Below are 16,321 nucleotides of genomic sequence, written 5' to 3'. Positions count from 1 at the left end.
ATACCCAAATTTGCCTTCATGGATTCATTTCCCAGATTTCCCACTACTATTGTAACCATGCTAACACTACCCTGGGAAATATGGCTAAACTAAGTCAAAATACGGAGGCGAAAATAAACTAAGAGTACATAGTATTTCAATTTAAGTTCAACTTCATTGTTTGTTAATCCTACATTACTCTTTCCTTAACAACCCTACTCAGGAAGCGCCTGTAGTAGCCAGAGCAGCGCTGTTCCTGGAATGTGCCCGTTTTGTTTACCGCTGCAACCGTGGCAACTGGCCAGAGTGGATGAAAGGGCATCATGTGAATATCACCAAGAAAGGCCTTTCCAGGGGACGGTCTCCCATTGTGGGCAACAAGCGGAACCAGAAGCTGCAGTGGAACGCTGCCAAGCTCTTCTACCAATGGGGAGACGTGAGCTTTTGATTTTCTTCTATAAAAATTAGGCTGAGTGAAGTGATAGAAGTTTTGTGTTTATGTTTCTTCATTTGTTTGGGAGACAGTTTATTGAGTATCCGTTATGTACCAGGCACTGAACAGAACATATCAGGGGAAAATAAATGTAATTCATTTAATCTTCCCAGTAAATCGACAAAGTTAGACATTATTATCTCTTCTGTCTCTTTTCCTGGTCCTCTGCCTCTTTCCTTCCTATAAATGTAAACATTCTCAGCATCTCTTATAATTTCTTCCTGTATATTCTGCACCAGGATTACATTTATTCCTGTATTTTCAACTGTTAGCTGTATGCCAGGGGCACACACTTCTCTATCCATAGCACTCTTTGCATCCGCGACCGGCATCGCCAGCTGTACTTCGGAGGCATTCACTCAATGTCCTGAAACTCAGTCTGACCAAAATAAAACCCTTCTCTCCATTTAAACACACCCCCATCTGCAACCCTTCTTGAATTTTCTATTCTTATTGATAGTACCACCATCATCTAAGATGACAGCCTTGAACATATTCCAAACCTTCTTTTCTTATTGATTCCACCTCTTCCATGTCACTGATGCCCTTTTAGGTCAGAACTTCATTACTTCTCATCTATATGACGAAAGTATTTTCCTATTTAGTCTCCTCCCACAATCTCCCCTCATCTGACCCATCCTACACACTGCCAGTAAAATCATCTCCCTTTGGCGTAGCTCATCTAAAAGCAGAACATTCGTACTTATCTTCCAGCCTCCAGACTTGCTCCCTCCAATTCATTCTTCAAACTGCTGTCAGAGTGATTAGGCTAAAATGCAAATCACATTATAGTGCTTCAGTGGCCCTCCTTTTCCCTTGGGATAAAACCCAAATTGCTTAGCCTGGCATTGCTGCTCTCGCCACAACCTTTGTTCAAATCACACCAAGATTATGGATGATCAAGGCAAATGAGCTAATGTATCTAAAGAACATTTATCTCAATGCTTTGCACCTAAGAGGTGTTCAATAATAATGTTATTATATTAATTCTTGCAAGCAGGGTATATGATTTTTCTGTGCATTGTTAGGCAGCTGTCACAGTGTTCCTCGAATGAGTGATAAGGTTCTCCCCCACTCAGAAAGTACCTTTCATCCTTCTTCAGAATGCAAAATGAAGTCCAGCAAGCCCTCAGGCACATTATTTCCTCTCACAGAATTGTGCTTCAACCAATTGGCTTATTTGTCAGTCTCTGAACATGTCAGTGCATTTCCCTGAATATGGATCTTTTGAAACTCTCCATCCGGAATATCCACTTTTCCCCTTCCCCATTAGCCTACACAGCAATTCTTCAGAATCTACAGGAATGAAACTTTGTGTGATCCTCTGAGATGAATCCGATTTCTCCATATTCCAATAAATAAAGTGCTTTCAGTCTTTTACACGACTGCTTTTTTGGTATGTTATTACCACCCCAATAGACTGTAAGCTCCATGAAGTAAAGAGCAAGACATAGAGTCAGATACCCTATTTGACTCCGAGTTCAAGGTTGCTGAGCAACCTAGAGCAAGTCTTTCAACCTAACTTTCCTAAGTGCCAAACAATGATCCTTCTTTATGAAGGTTTATAATCTACTAGGGCACATTAAACAAAGATACTGATGTACTATAACAATTTATTCAACTTTATTTTTACTTAATACGTAACCAATTACCTCACCTAATAAATATTTGATGAATGAAAAAGGAATAAACATGTTCCCAAGGCACTTTTCTGGTCTTAGAAGAGACAGAGAGCTCTAAATTATTATTTAGGTATTTAGTATTATCCCAGACAAGTTCATTTTTTGAGCAACCTTTTAAGCTTTATGAACTGTGGGTTTAACTTAAATTGCTTGGTTTCAGCATCCTGGGAGGATCGATGTAGATTTTTTTTTCCCCTGTGAATCTCACTATTAAATCTGCTGGCTCCACTCCAGACTCATAATTCCACATCTCCTTCCTTAGAGAGGATTTCCAAAAGAGTAGCATCGGGACAAGGCTTTTTGTTGAGGTGGTGGTTTTTGCTTTTATGTTTTGTTTTGTTTGCTTAAAACTTCTCAGGTTAGCAGCTAAAATTTTAGGATGCTGTGATATTTTTCTACACTGCTTTCTTTCTCCTTTTTGTGGTTTTTGTTACTCCCCACTTAATTCCAGAGTTTAAGCAGACCCCTTTGTTTTCAGATAGCCAAGACGTTCAAACAACTTGTGTTTTTATTTAGTGTTCTGGACATATCTTTGTCAGTTTCCAGTAGTGAATCTAATCTCTTGCATGCCCAGAATGTAGTAACTTTTCTAAATATTTGAAAAGGATAATATAGGAAGAAAAAAGAAAAGTAGCAGGAATTTTGTTCGTATTAATGCACAGAGTAACCAAACTGTCAAATTCTATGTTCAGTGTTCATTTTAGCTTTTTGACTCTCTTTCTTAAGCATGCATCTCCTCTTTTGTTGCATACAGTTTGTCATTGGAATGTAAAAGGAATTAGATAGAGGTAGCATATTTTGTCTTTTCATTTGGAAAATTCCTTTTGGTAAATCAGACAATACTACATGATGATTCAGAAGAACAGATAGTAAGTACTGGTTTTATGAATACCTTGTAAGAGCCAGTATTGCCCATGTGCTGACTTACTAAAAATCATATTTCTAATGTTGATGTTGGGTACACTATCAAAAGAATAATATTTCTTTCTCATTCATAGTGTATCATGGGGGGGGGTAACAAAGTCTATAAGAAAGTCATTGATTGCATATATGATGACAGATACAAATAAAATTGCAGTTCCAGAATTCATGCCAATCTCCAAGCTCATTAGCATGATAGTGCCTTTATCATAAAATAGCATAATCAGAAACAGTCTGAAGAACTGTGACTTCTTATTTTTTACTGCAGCAAAATCCTTCATTAGAAACAATTGCAAAACAAAACAAACAAAAAAACCTGACAAACAACAACAACAAAATCAACCGCATACTCCCTTATGTGAAACCTATAAAATAGATGACCTTTGAGGAATTAGAAATATTTTCAGAAAATGTTTTGTATGAGAATAAAAAATGCCATTCCATTTCCTGAAAGTCTTTAGACACAGTGACCTTAGAGATAGCATCAGTGCCTTCCCTCTCTGGGTTCCCACATTGGGAAATGAAACATGGTGGTAACAACACTGTGGCAGACAGAGGAGGCTTATGCTGAAAATCATTCCCATTGATTGGTTGCTGGTGACCTCTGTAATGTGAGAGCCTATTTTACAGTCTGACGTATCTCATGCTGTTTCATTCTTCTTCTCTTCATGGTAGGCAATTGGCGTCCGATTGAATGAGCTGTGCCATGGGGAAAGTGAGAGCCCAGCCAACCTGCTGGGTCTCATTTATGATGAGGAGACCAAGAGGAGACTGAGAAAGGAGGATGATGAGGAAGACTTTTTAGATGACAGTAAGGAGACTCCCTTTACTACAAGAACCCCTGCTTGTAAGAACCTCTGCTTTAGGAGCACGTAATATTTCTCTTTCCTCTTTCACATTCTTACCACCTTCCCATGTCTCCCACTGCACCTTCTCCCCTATTCCCTCTGCATGGATGTGAGCATGTGCATAAAGCCACACAAAGAGAGAGCAGGAACCAGAAGGAGAAGACTGTAGACAGGGCAAAGAGTTGGCAATATGGAAAACTCACTGCTTTGAAGTCTCTGACTCTTAATATTGTAAATACGAAGATCAGTTTTAGGCCTACTTGAGAAAACATAGTTGTGCTGCCCCAGAAGAGGGCTGGTCAGGGTTTGTATTTTATTACTGCTCTTGGAGTTTTAAAAAAGGGTTAGACCTGAGGGAGACCTTCAAGATGGCGGAGGAGTAAGACGTGGAGATCACCTTCCTCCCCACAAATACATCAGAAATACATCTACATGTGGAGCAACTCCTATAGAACACCTACTGAACGCTGGCAGAAGACCTCATACCTCCCAAAAGGCAAGAAACTCCCCACATACCTGGGTAGGGCAGAAGAAAAAAGAAAAAAGAGAGACAAAAGAATAGGGATGGGACCTGCCCCTCTGGGAGGGATCTGTGAAGGAGGAAAAGTTTCCACACACTAGGAAGCCCCTTCACTGGTGGAGTTAGGGGTGGGTGGGGGGGAAAGCTTCAGACCCACAGAGGAGACCACAGCAACAGGGGTGCAGAGGGCAAAGCAGAGAGATTCCTCCACAGAGGATCAGTGCCGACCAGCACTCACCAGCCTGAGAGGCTTGTCTGCTCACCCACTGGTATGGGTGGGAGCTGGGAGCTGAGGCTTGGGTTTTGGAGGCCAGATCCGAGGGAGAGGACTGGGGTTGGCTGTGTGAACACAGCCTGAAGGGGGCTAGTGCACCACGGCTAGCCGGGAGGGAGTCTGGGGAAAAGTCTGGAACTGCCTAAGAAACAAGACACCATTATTTTGGGGTGCACGAGGAGAGGGGATTCAGAGCACCGCCTAAATGAGCTCCAGAGATGGGCATGAGCCATGGCTATCAGCGTGGACCCCAGAGACAGGCATGAAACACTAACGCTGCTGCTGCAGCCACCAAGAAGCCTGTGTGCAAGCATAGGTCACTATCCACATCTCCCCTCCTGGGAGCCTGTACAGCCCACCCCTGCCAGGGTCCTGTGATACAGGACAACTTCTCTGGGAGAACATACGGTGTGCCTCAGGCTGTTGCAATGTCATATCAGCCTCAGCCGCTGCAGGCTCACCCTGCATTCCATACCCCACCCTCCCCCTTGCCTGAGTGAGCCAGAGCCCCATAATCAGCTGGTACATTAACCCTGTCCTGTCTGAGCGAAGAACAGTTGTCCTCAGGCGAGCTACAGGCAGAGGCAGGGTCAAATCCAAAGCTGAACCCCAGGAGCTGTGCGAACAAAGAAGAGAAAGGGAAATTTCTCTGTGCAGCCTCAGGAGCAGTGAATTAAATCTCCACAATCAACTTGATGTACCCTGCAACTCTGAAATACCTGAATAAAGTTCAGGACATTGGTCCACAAGAGACCTCCCGGCTCCACATAATATCAAACAGTGAAAGTTCTCCCAGAGATCTCCGTCTAAATGTGAAGACCCAACTCCACTCAACAACCAGCAAGCTATGGTGCTGGACCCCATATGCCAAACAACTAGCAAGACAGGAACACAACCCCACCCATTAGCAGAGAGTCTGCCTTAAATCATAATAAGGTCTCAGACACCCCAAAACAAACCACTGGACACAGACCTGCCCACCAGAAAGACAATGCAGCCTCAGCCAACAGAACAGAGGCCCTAGCCCCTCCACCAGGAAGCCTACACAACACAGTGAAGCAACCTTAGGCAATGGGGGCAGACACCAAAAATAACGGGAAATATGAACCTGCAGCCTGTGAAAAGGAGACCCCAAACACAGTAAGTTAGGCAAAATGAGAAGACAGAGAAACACACAGCAGATGAAGGAGCAAGGTAAAAACCCACCAGACCAAAAAAAAGAAGAGGAAATAGACAGTCTACCTGAAAAAGAATTCAGAGTAATGATAGTAAAGATGATCCAGAATCTTGGAAATAGAATGGAGAAAATACAAGAAACGTTTAACAAGGAACTAGAAGAACTAAAGAGCAAACAAACAATGATGAACAACACAATAAATGAATTAAAAATTCTCCAGAAGGAATCGATAGCAGAATAACTGAAGCAGAAGAATGGATAAGTGAACTGGAAGATAAAATAGTGGAAATAACTACTGCAGAGCAGAATAAAGATAAAAGAATGAAAAGAATTGAGGACAGTCTCAGAGACCTCTGGGACAACATTAAATGCAACAACATTCGAATTATAGAGGTCGCAGAAGAGAAACAGAAAGGGACTGAGAAAATCTTTGAAGAAATTATAGTTGAAAACTTCCACAATATGGGAAAGAAAATAGTCACTCAAGTCCAGGAAGTGCAGAGAGTCCCATACAGGATAAATCCAAGGAGAAACATGCCAAGACACATATTAATCAAACTATTAAAAATTAAATACAAAGAAAACATTAAAAGCAGCAAGGGAAAAACAACAAAATACATACAAGGGAATCCCCATAAGGTTAACAGCTGATCTTTCAGCAGAAACTCTGCAAGCCAGAATGGAGTGACAGGACATATTTAATGTGATGAAAGGAAAAAACCTACAGCCAAGATTACCCAGCAAGGATCTCATTCAGTTTTGACAGAGAAATTAAAACCTTTACAGACAAGAAAAGCTAAGAGAATGTAGCACCACCAAACCAGCTTTACAACAAATGCTAAAGGAACTTTTCTAGGCTGGAAACACAAGAGAAGGAAAAGACCTACCTAAGAAATGCAAAATAATTAAGAAAATTGTAATAGGAACATACATATTGATAACTACCTTAAATGTAAATGGATTAAATTCTCCAACCAAAAGATTCAGACTGGCTGAATGGATACAAAAACAAGACCCATATATATGCTGTCTACAAGAGACCCACTTCAGACCTAGGGACACATACAGACTGAAAGTGAGGGGATGGAAAAAGGTATTCCATGCAACTGGAAATCAAAAGAAAGCTGGAGGAGCAATTCTCATATCAGACAAAATAGACTTTAAAATAAAGACTATTACAAAAGACAAAGGAGGACACTACATAATGATCAAGGTATCAATCCAAGAAGAAGATATAACAATTGTAAATACTTATGCAGCCAAAATATGAGCACCTCAATACATAAGGCAAATGCTAACAGCCATCAAAAGGGGAAACTGACAGTAACATAATCATATTAGGGGACTTTAACACCGCATTTTCACCAATGGACGGATCATCCAAAATGAAAATAAGTAAGGAAAAACAAGCTTTAAATGATACATTAAACAAGATGGACTTAATTGATATTTATAGGACATTCCATCCAAAAACAACAGAATACACTTTCTTCTCAAGTACTTATGGAACATTCTCCAGGATAGAGCATATGTTGGATCACAAAGCAAGCCTTGGTAAATATAAGAAAACTGAAATCGTATCACATATCTTTTCTGACCACAACACTGTTAGACTAGATGTCAATTACAGGAAAAAATCTGTAAAAAATACAAACACATGGAGGCCAAACAATACACTACTTAATAATGAAGAGATTACTGAAGAAATCAAAGAGGAAATCAAAAAATACGTAGAAGCAAATGACAATGAAAACACGATGACCCAAAGCCTATGGGATGCAGCAAAAGCAGTTCTAAGAGGGAGGTTTATAGTAATACAGTCCTACTTCAAGAAACAGAAAACATCTCAAATAAACAACCTAACCTTACACTTAAGCAATTAGAGAAAGAAGAGCAAAAAACCCCCAAAGTTAGCAGAAGGAAAGAAATCATAAAGATCAGATCAGAAATAAATGAAGGAAATGATAGCAAAGATCAGTAAAACTAAAAGCTGGTTCTTTGAGAAGATAAACAAAATTGATAAACCATTAGCCAGATTCATCAAGAAAAAAGGGAGAAGACTCAAATTCATACAGAATTAGAAATGAAAAAGAAGTAACAACTGACACTGCAGAAATACAAAGGATCATGACAGGTTACTACAAGCAACGATATGCCAATAAAATGGACAACCTGGAAGAAATGGACAAATTCTTAGAAAAGCACAACCTTCCATGACTGAAGCAGGAAGAAATAGAAAATATAAACAGACCAATCACAAGCACTGAAATTGAGACTATGATTAAAAATCTTCCAAGAAACAAAAGCCCAGGATCAGATGGCTTGTCAGGCGAATTCTGTCAAACTTTTATAGAAGAGATAACACCTATTCTTCTCAAACTCTTCCAAAATATAGCAAAGGGAGAAACACTCCCAAGCTCGTTCAATGAGGCCACCATCACCCTGATATCAAAACCAGACAAAGATGTCACAAAGAAATAAAACTACAGACCAATATCTCTGATGAACATAGATGCAAAAATCCTCAACAAAATACTAGCAAACAGAATCCAACAGCACATTAAAACGGTAATACACCATGATCAAGTGGGTTTTATCCCAGGAATACAAGGATTCTTCAATATACTCAAATCAATTAATGTGATATACCATATTAACAACTTGAAGGAGAAAAACCAGATGATCATCTCAATAGATGCAGAAAAAGCTTTCAACAAAATTCAACACCCATTTATGATAAAACCCCTCCAGAAAGTAGGCATAGAGGAAACTTAACTCAATATAATAAAGGCCATAAATAACAAACCCACTGTCAACATCATTCTCAATGGTGAAAAACTGAAACAATTTCCTGTAAGATCAGGAACAAGACAAGGTTGTCCACTCTCACCACTATTATTCAACATCATTTAGGAAGTTTTAGCCACAGCAATCAGAAGAGAAGAAGAAATAAAAGGAATCCAAATCAGAAAAGAAGTAAAGCTGTCACTGTTTGCAGATGACATGATACTATACATAGAGAATCCTAAAGATGCCAACAGAAAACTGCTAGAACTAATCAAGGAATTTGGTAAACTAGCAGCAAACAAAATTAATGCACAGAAATGTCTTGCATTCCTGTATACTAATGATGAAAAATCTGAAAGAGAAATGAAGGAAACACTCCCATTTACCACTGCAACTAATAGAATAAAATATCTAAGAATAAACCTACCTAAGGAGACCAAAGACCTGTATGCAGAGAACTATAAGGCACTGATGAAAGAAATTAAAGATGATACCAACAGATGGAGAGATATACCATGTTCTTGGATTGGAAGAATCAACATTTTGAAAAATGATTATACTACCCAAAGCAATCTACAGATTCAAGGCAATCCCTGTCCAACTACCAATGGCATTCTTCACAGAATTAGAACAAAAAATTTTACAATTCGTATGGAAACACAAAAGACCCTGAATAGCCAAAGCAACCTTGAGAAAGAAAAACGGAGTTGGAAGAATCAGGCTCCCTGACTTCAAACTATACCACAAAGCTACAGTAATCAAGACAGTATGGTACTGGCACAAAAACAGAAATATAGATCAATGGTACAGGATAGAATGCCTAGAGATAAACCCACGCACATATTGTCATCTAATTTACGACAAGGGAGGCAAGAACATACTGTGGAGAAAGGACAGCCTCTTCAATAAGTGGTGCTGGGAAAACTGGACAGCTACATTTAAAAGAATGAAATTGGAATACTCCGTAACACCATACACAAAAGTAAACACAAAATGGATTAAAGACCTAAATGTAAGGCCAGACACTATCAAACTCTTAGAGGAAAATTTAGGCAGAACACTCTATGACATAAATCACAGCAAGATCCTTTTTGACCCACCTCCTAGAGAAATGGAAATAAAAACAAAAACAAATGGGACCTCATGAAACTTAAAAGCTTTTGCACAGCAAAGGAAACCATGAAGAAGATGAAAAGACAACCCTCATAATGGGAGAAAATATTTGCAAATGAAGGAACTGACAAAGGACTAATCTCCAAAATTTAGAAACAGTTCATGCAGCTCTATATCCAAAAAACAAACAACTGTATCCAAAAATGGGCAGAGGATCTAAACAGACATTTCTCCAAAGAAGATATACAGATTGCCAGCAAACACATGAAAGGATGCTCAACATCACTAATCATTAGAGAAAAGCAAACCAAAACTACAATGAGGTATCACCTTACACCAGTCAGAATGGCCTCATCAAAAAATCTATGGACAATAAATGCTGGAGAGGGTGTGGGGAAAAGGGAACCCTCTTGCACTGTTGGTGGGAATGTAAATTGATACAACCAGTATAGAGAACAATATGGAGGTTCCTTAAAAAACTAAAAATAGAACTACCATAGGACCCAGCAATGCCACTACGGGGCATATATCCTGAGAAAACCATAATTCCAAAAGAGTCATGTACGACAGTGTTCATTGCAGCTCTATTTACAATAACCAGGACATGGAAGCAACCTAAATGTCCATCAACAGATGAATGGATAAAGAAGATGTGGCACATATATACAATGGAATATTACTCAGCCATAAAAAGAAACGAAATTGAGTTATTTGTAGTGAGGTGGATGGACCTGGAGTCTATCATACAGAGTGAAGTAAGTCAGAAAGAGAAAAACAAATACCATATGTTAACACATATATATGGAATCTAAAAAAAAAAAATATTCTGAAGAACGTGGGGCAGGATAGGAATAAATACGCAGATGTAGAGAATGGACTTGAGGTCACGGGGTGGGGGGAAGTGTAAACTGGTATGAAGTGAGAGAGTGGCATGGACATATATACACTACCAAATGTTAAACAGATAGCTAGTGGGAAGCAGCCTCATGGCACAGGGAGATCAGCTCGGTGCTTTGTGACCACCTAGAGGTGTGGGATAGGGAGGGTGGGAGGGAGACACAAGAGGGAGGAGATATGGGGATATATGTATATGTATAGCTGATTCACTTTGTTATAAAGCAGAAACTAACACACCATTGTAAAGCAATTATACTCCAATAAAGATGTTAAAATAAATAAATAAGTAAATAAATAAACGTTAAAAAGTGGTAGAGCGAATAAAATTAAACGTGAAAAGCTTCTCAAATCGCTAAAATATTTAATCAGAGTATATTATAATATTTAACATGAAATTAAAATATTAAGATTCAGATTATTACAACTGTGAATGTTTGATGTATTGTACTTATTTATTAAAAGTGTAATTGAGTCCCATCATAGACGAATAGAGATGAAGAGATTCCTGAACCTCCTTCTCAGCACCATTTTGTGCATATGTGTGTTCTATACCATATAAGCTTGTGTGTATGTGTACCACTGCCTTTTATGGAATATCAAATGTCAGGACAGTTTTGGAATTAATATTGTTATCTGATGAAGACATTGAAGCCTCTACCTTTTGACCTTTCTTAGTGGTTTCAAGTTCAGACTCCCTGATGATGTCTTATGGATTGTCCTTAGTTAAGTGATGCCAAACCTACTTCATCCTTATAGGCATGAAATGTAAAAGGATGGCTAGAATATAATATTGGACAGAACTATATAATAATAACAGAAAACATATTGTCTTCTTTTCCACTTTAATACCAGTAATATTTTTTTTGCATTTTTTCATCATTTTGTTCTTCCTCAGCCCATATCAAATCAGAGAAATCTTCTTGACTTAGCTGTTGACAAAATACCAAATTCTGACATTAGTCTTTTAGTGTAATGATGGAAGTTGGCCCCAAAGATTCCCTCAAGTTCATAAGAGTCTAGGCTATCCTAGAATGACTCATAGTATTGGGTCTGATTTGTAAGAGGACTTGAAGATTATCCAGAAGTCACAGAACCTAGTTTAAGCCTGCCAGGAGATATCCCCAAACTGCCCTGGATCTCCTAGGGGTCCTTCAGAACAGAGAAGAGCCAAAGCAACCTTAGATGGATGTATCTTCATAGGCCAAAATGATCTCACATCTCCATGAGACCACATAAGTATCATTGGCCAATATGATATGCATGGTATATTAGTTTTTTGGTGAGGTTATTTATAAGTCAATACTCGTTCATTATAACAATATTTCAGATGACAGTTATGAGAGAGCCTGGACTAAAACCAAGCTCATGGTCTACAGGACTGACCAGAAGAATCTAAATGATATCCTCAGGATTGCAAGGACAGATCTGGAAGTTTATACTAAATATCTAGTGTTCAATTATTTTTTAAAAACAGTTGCAATCTAGGCAATTTCTAGAGTCATGTAGCCTCCACTGAATATAAGATTGGAATGTCTGCTTTAGTTCCACTTTCAAGTCAATACATAGCTTATTTTGCATTTTAAAAATAATTATGGTATAAGTAAGTATCAGTCTGGAAATTCTAGAGGAGTTTGTTGTTTTCATTCTTAATAAGAGGCAATGTTCCCAGCCACATAGTACCTCTGTAGAAAATATAATGGTTTTCATGGAGAAGAAATAGCCAGATATCTTCAGAAAGACCATAATTCTACCTACTATCAATATAAACCATGAATTATATATTATATTCAATTAAGAAAGCCAAATACACAGGAAGTATTTTAGAGATATTTTTAGGAAGGTTAATATGTAATGATATAATGATTGGTGATAAGTTGAGTCATTGGAAATAGATAACTATTTTGTTTCTTTTATGAGAGGCATGACTTTGGTCTTCTTTTCTGAACACTGATAAGTAATCAATATATTTCTCCATGATTTGTGATGTCGTGTATCTGAGACCTATGCCTGAGGATTTAAAAGTCTCTGGTGTCACCTTGGCCATTATCTGCCTTTAGAGCAAAATCCATTTGTTGGTCTATGGTGGATGCAATGTTTTACTTATTCAAAGACTGGTGTTCTTCAAAGCAAAGGAGAATATTTGCGTATTCTAGTGTAGCTGTTCCTTAATATGACAGGCTAACTTGTATAAACAGTATAATAGAGGTGACCAAGTAAGTAATCCTAGTTTATGCTACAGAAACACATCTGGGCTAAAGCTGAAACAACTTCACTGCTCTAAGAACATCAAGACAGACGTCTTTCACAAAGTGAGCTGACAGGATTTTTGTAGTTCCAAATCTAGTTCATGGCTCTGTACCTTGTCTAAATCTGATTGAATAACGATATGAAAATCTGGCAGGACTGCTTTCTGTTTCTGTTTTAATTAAAAGGCTTTCCAGTCTAGTGGAGCTGCATTTTGTTACTCTATGATGCCTTGAGGAGAATAATTTAATTCTTATTGATTGACATTTTAATACTGAGGCATTCATTATAGAATTGCAAAATGGAGAAAAAGAGAGGTGTATTGTAATGCATAGATTATGCTAAAGGGACCAGGTAAATTGAACGTATATAGGAAACATCCTCATTTGCAGTTTCATTTTGGACATGTATAGGTAACATTCTCATATGCAATTTGATTTTACACATGTGTAGCTATGTCCATCAAACTGTGCCTCTCTATTTTTTATTGGTTTGTTTGCTTGTAAAAGAACTCTTTCATTCCATAGGTACTGTGAACCCCTCTAAATGTGGCTGCCCCTTTGCCTTGAAGATGGCAGCATGCCAGCTTCTCCTGGAGATTACCACCTTCCTGCGAGAGACCTTTTCTTGCCTGCCCAGACCACGCACTGAGCCTCTGATGGTACGTAAAACATATTAATAATGAGGCTACTTGGAGAGTCCAACCATGTGGCTAGACTTTGAGTATTCACAGTTTCCTCAAATACCAAATGACCAAATGTATCACATAGTTTAAAAATTCAACCAAGGGATTTTCATATATAAAAAGAAAATCTCTTTTATCTATTAAAAAAAAAAGAACTAAAATTGACCTTGAAATCACTAAAGATGGTACCACTGGGTAAGATGTTTGATTGATCACTGTCAGTTAACCTAGGAATGTCTGAGAACCTCCAGGTTCCTTTAGTCTGCAAACTACGAGTTTAATGGCCAGCATTTTCCAGGAATCACTGATAGATTTTTTTTTCATACTAACAACTCATAAATTCATGTGCCTCCAATGAATTTTCTCATTTAAACTAAGGGCGAAAAGACTCAAGTCTTTAGCATGTAAATGCCTCTGAACATATATTTTATTTCTGCAGTATTTCTTGTGGATACAGATAGGCAGAGAAAGAACATGTGTGCATGCACACACGCACGCGCGCATGGAAACACACAGACACACACAGGCACACACACATACACACACACCCCTGTACCATCAGGGTCTGATTTATTTAACTTAGGATACAAATTCTAACAAGAGCCAGGAGTCATCACAGAGCATTTGGGACAGAGGCACACCTCAGAGCCCATTTTCCTTGGCCCTTTGTTCCCTAACAGGCACCAAGTTTCCGGTGGTTCTTTTGTCATAGGCATTATCCAACTAGAGCTGAGGAACCAAATTCTCTTCTTTCCCCCTTTACACAGATTTACACTATTCAACCAGAACAGTTGGTACACTAACAATCTGTGTGGTTCCATTTAGGTGGATTTTACAATCCACCAGCTCTCCTGCTTTTTTGACCAAACTCAGCATGAACAAGGCCATAACCTAGTTCCAGAGGGCAGGTAGGGGAGGGAACGGGACAAAAAAGTCAGTGCTCTGGTATTCCTGAGCAGTGCCTGTAACTCTGATTTTCCAATGTCTGGACAGCCTGTTTCCTCACAGTCTAAAACATAAAATGGAAATATTTATAGGTAAAATATGTTTTCAAGAGAAACATACCGACATGTGGCCTGTGAAACTGCACCCTTTAAATACTGAAAAAGAGAGTTCTTCTTACTGCCCTTACTTAATTTCATGTTATCCTGAACATTGATTTTTCTGAATTGTCACCTTCACTATTATATTGAGACTGTTCTATAAAATCAAATCAAGGCTGCCACTTAACACGTGTTTAGTTTAAAGTCAAGTCTGATCTGTAGGCCTCTGTTGGTGTTATTCTATCAACATTCTAATTGTATCAAAGTCTTCATAAAAGCACAGAAACACATCTACTTTTAAATTTACAGATTTTTAACGGTCACCATTTTGACCTATTATGATTTTAAAACATAAGAATCTTGAAATTTGAGTCACTTATTTTTGTTCTTTCTTTCATCACTATAAAGCTATAGTTTAAATATTCCTTATTATTGTAACACATTTCATTTTTTAAGAAAATTAATCAAATCTTTTAAAAATGACTATATAATCAACTGGCTATCTAGGAGAAAATGCCAAGAAATTAAACTAAAACAGAGGCTGTAGTCATTCAGTTAATAAGAGGAAATTTTTCATTGCCTTTAACTAGGTCTCACAGATCTTTTATTCATTAAGCTAGGATTTTCATTGTCAAGTATACGTTCATATATTGTACTGGGATGTGACCTTTATAAAATAAATGAGAAAGATGCTTTCTCATGTTTAACCTATCTAACTACAGTTGATGATAAAGAAAACTCAAATCACATTTTTTTAACTATTGTAGAAAAAACAGTATCATAAAACTTTTACCAACACAGAAACTATAAATGCTTGAAATATTTTTTTAAGAAATTGTACTAAATGGTGAATCTAAGAGGCTAAGCATAAATACCATCAAAATGAAATATTCTAAAGTTTTAACAAAGCACTTGCTGTAAGAGTATTTATAGATCTTTGGGATGTTTTATTCAGTAACATTTTTAACAGCAGTAAAAATAAATAGCTACCCTAATGTACAGAATAATAAAAGTATAAGCCAGAAAAATCACATTAGAAGCTATAAATATCCTGGGATCTGAGATTTGAGGATGGGAGAAGATAGGGAACATAAACTTTCTACCAAGAAAAAGTCTTTCTGATAGAAATGTCATAAGGCCATTTCCAAGATAAAAGAGATTTCCCTGTGAAATATTTGTTTGCTTGAAAAAGTCCTAGTTATGGGCTTCCCTGGTGGCGCAGTGGTTGAGAGTCCGCCTGCCGATGCAGGGGACACGGGTTCGTGCCCCGGTCCGGGAAGATCCCATGTGCCGCGGAGCGGCTGGGCCCGTGAGCCATGGCCGCTGAGCCTGCGCTCCACAACGGGAGAGGCCACAACAGTGAGAGGCCCCCGTACTGCAAAAAAAAAAAAAAAAAAAAAAGTCCTAGTTATATCCAAAGTGTGGAAGAGAAAGCAAAAGAGCCTAAAATACAATAACTAAAGGTTAATTTGATAGGGTCAGGAAATCGCAGGAGACCACTCACTGGTTTGGTGGGGAATGACAGTAAGAGAAAAGGAAAAATGATATCAAAAGGGTTTAAAATGTTGCTAAAACCATATTTTTACCAACTTAACAAATTCTTTCCCAGATAGATCCCTGGATGCAACTTAATGTGCTTTCCCCCCCAAAAAAACAAC

At 38.3% G+C, this 16,321-nt stretch overlaps 1 protein-coding gene across 3 annotated transcripts in view; it reads left to right on the top strand.

Moving 5' to 3' along the window:
- The window catches only part of UNC80 (unc-80 homolog, NALCN channel complex subunit), a 247,081-nt gene that overhangs the window by 105,001 nt on the left and 125,759 nt on the right, over positions 1-16,321 (top strand). For all 3 annotated transcript variants that reach the window (XM_060015561.1, XM_060015559.1, XM_060015560.1), the window contains exons 23-25: positions 203-415; positions 3,751-3,886; positions 13,463-13,596. In XM_060015561.1, coding sequence (XP_059871544.1) covers positions 203-415; positions 3,751-3,886; positions 13,463-13,596 — 483 coding nt within the window. The remainder of the gene's footprint in view (positions 1-202; positions 416-3,750; positions 3,887-13,462; positions 13,597-16,321) is intronic.

The sequence above is a fragment of the Delphinus delphis genome, chromosome 7, assembly GCF_949987515.2.
Source record: "Delphinus delphis chromosome 7, mDelDel1.2, whole genome shotgun sequence".
NCBI classification, from domain to species: domain Eukaryota; kingdom Metazoa; phylum Chordata; class Mammalia; order Artiodactyla; family Delphinidae; genus Delphinus; species Delphinus delphis.
Note: the sequence above shows the minus strand (reverse complement) of the source record. Positions and strands in the feature narration are given on the sequence as shown.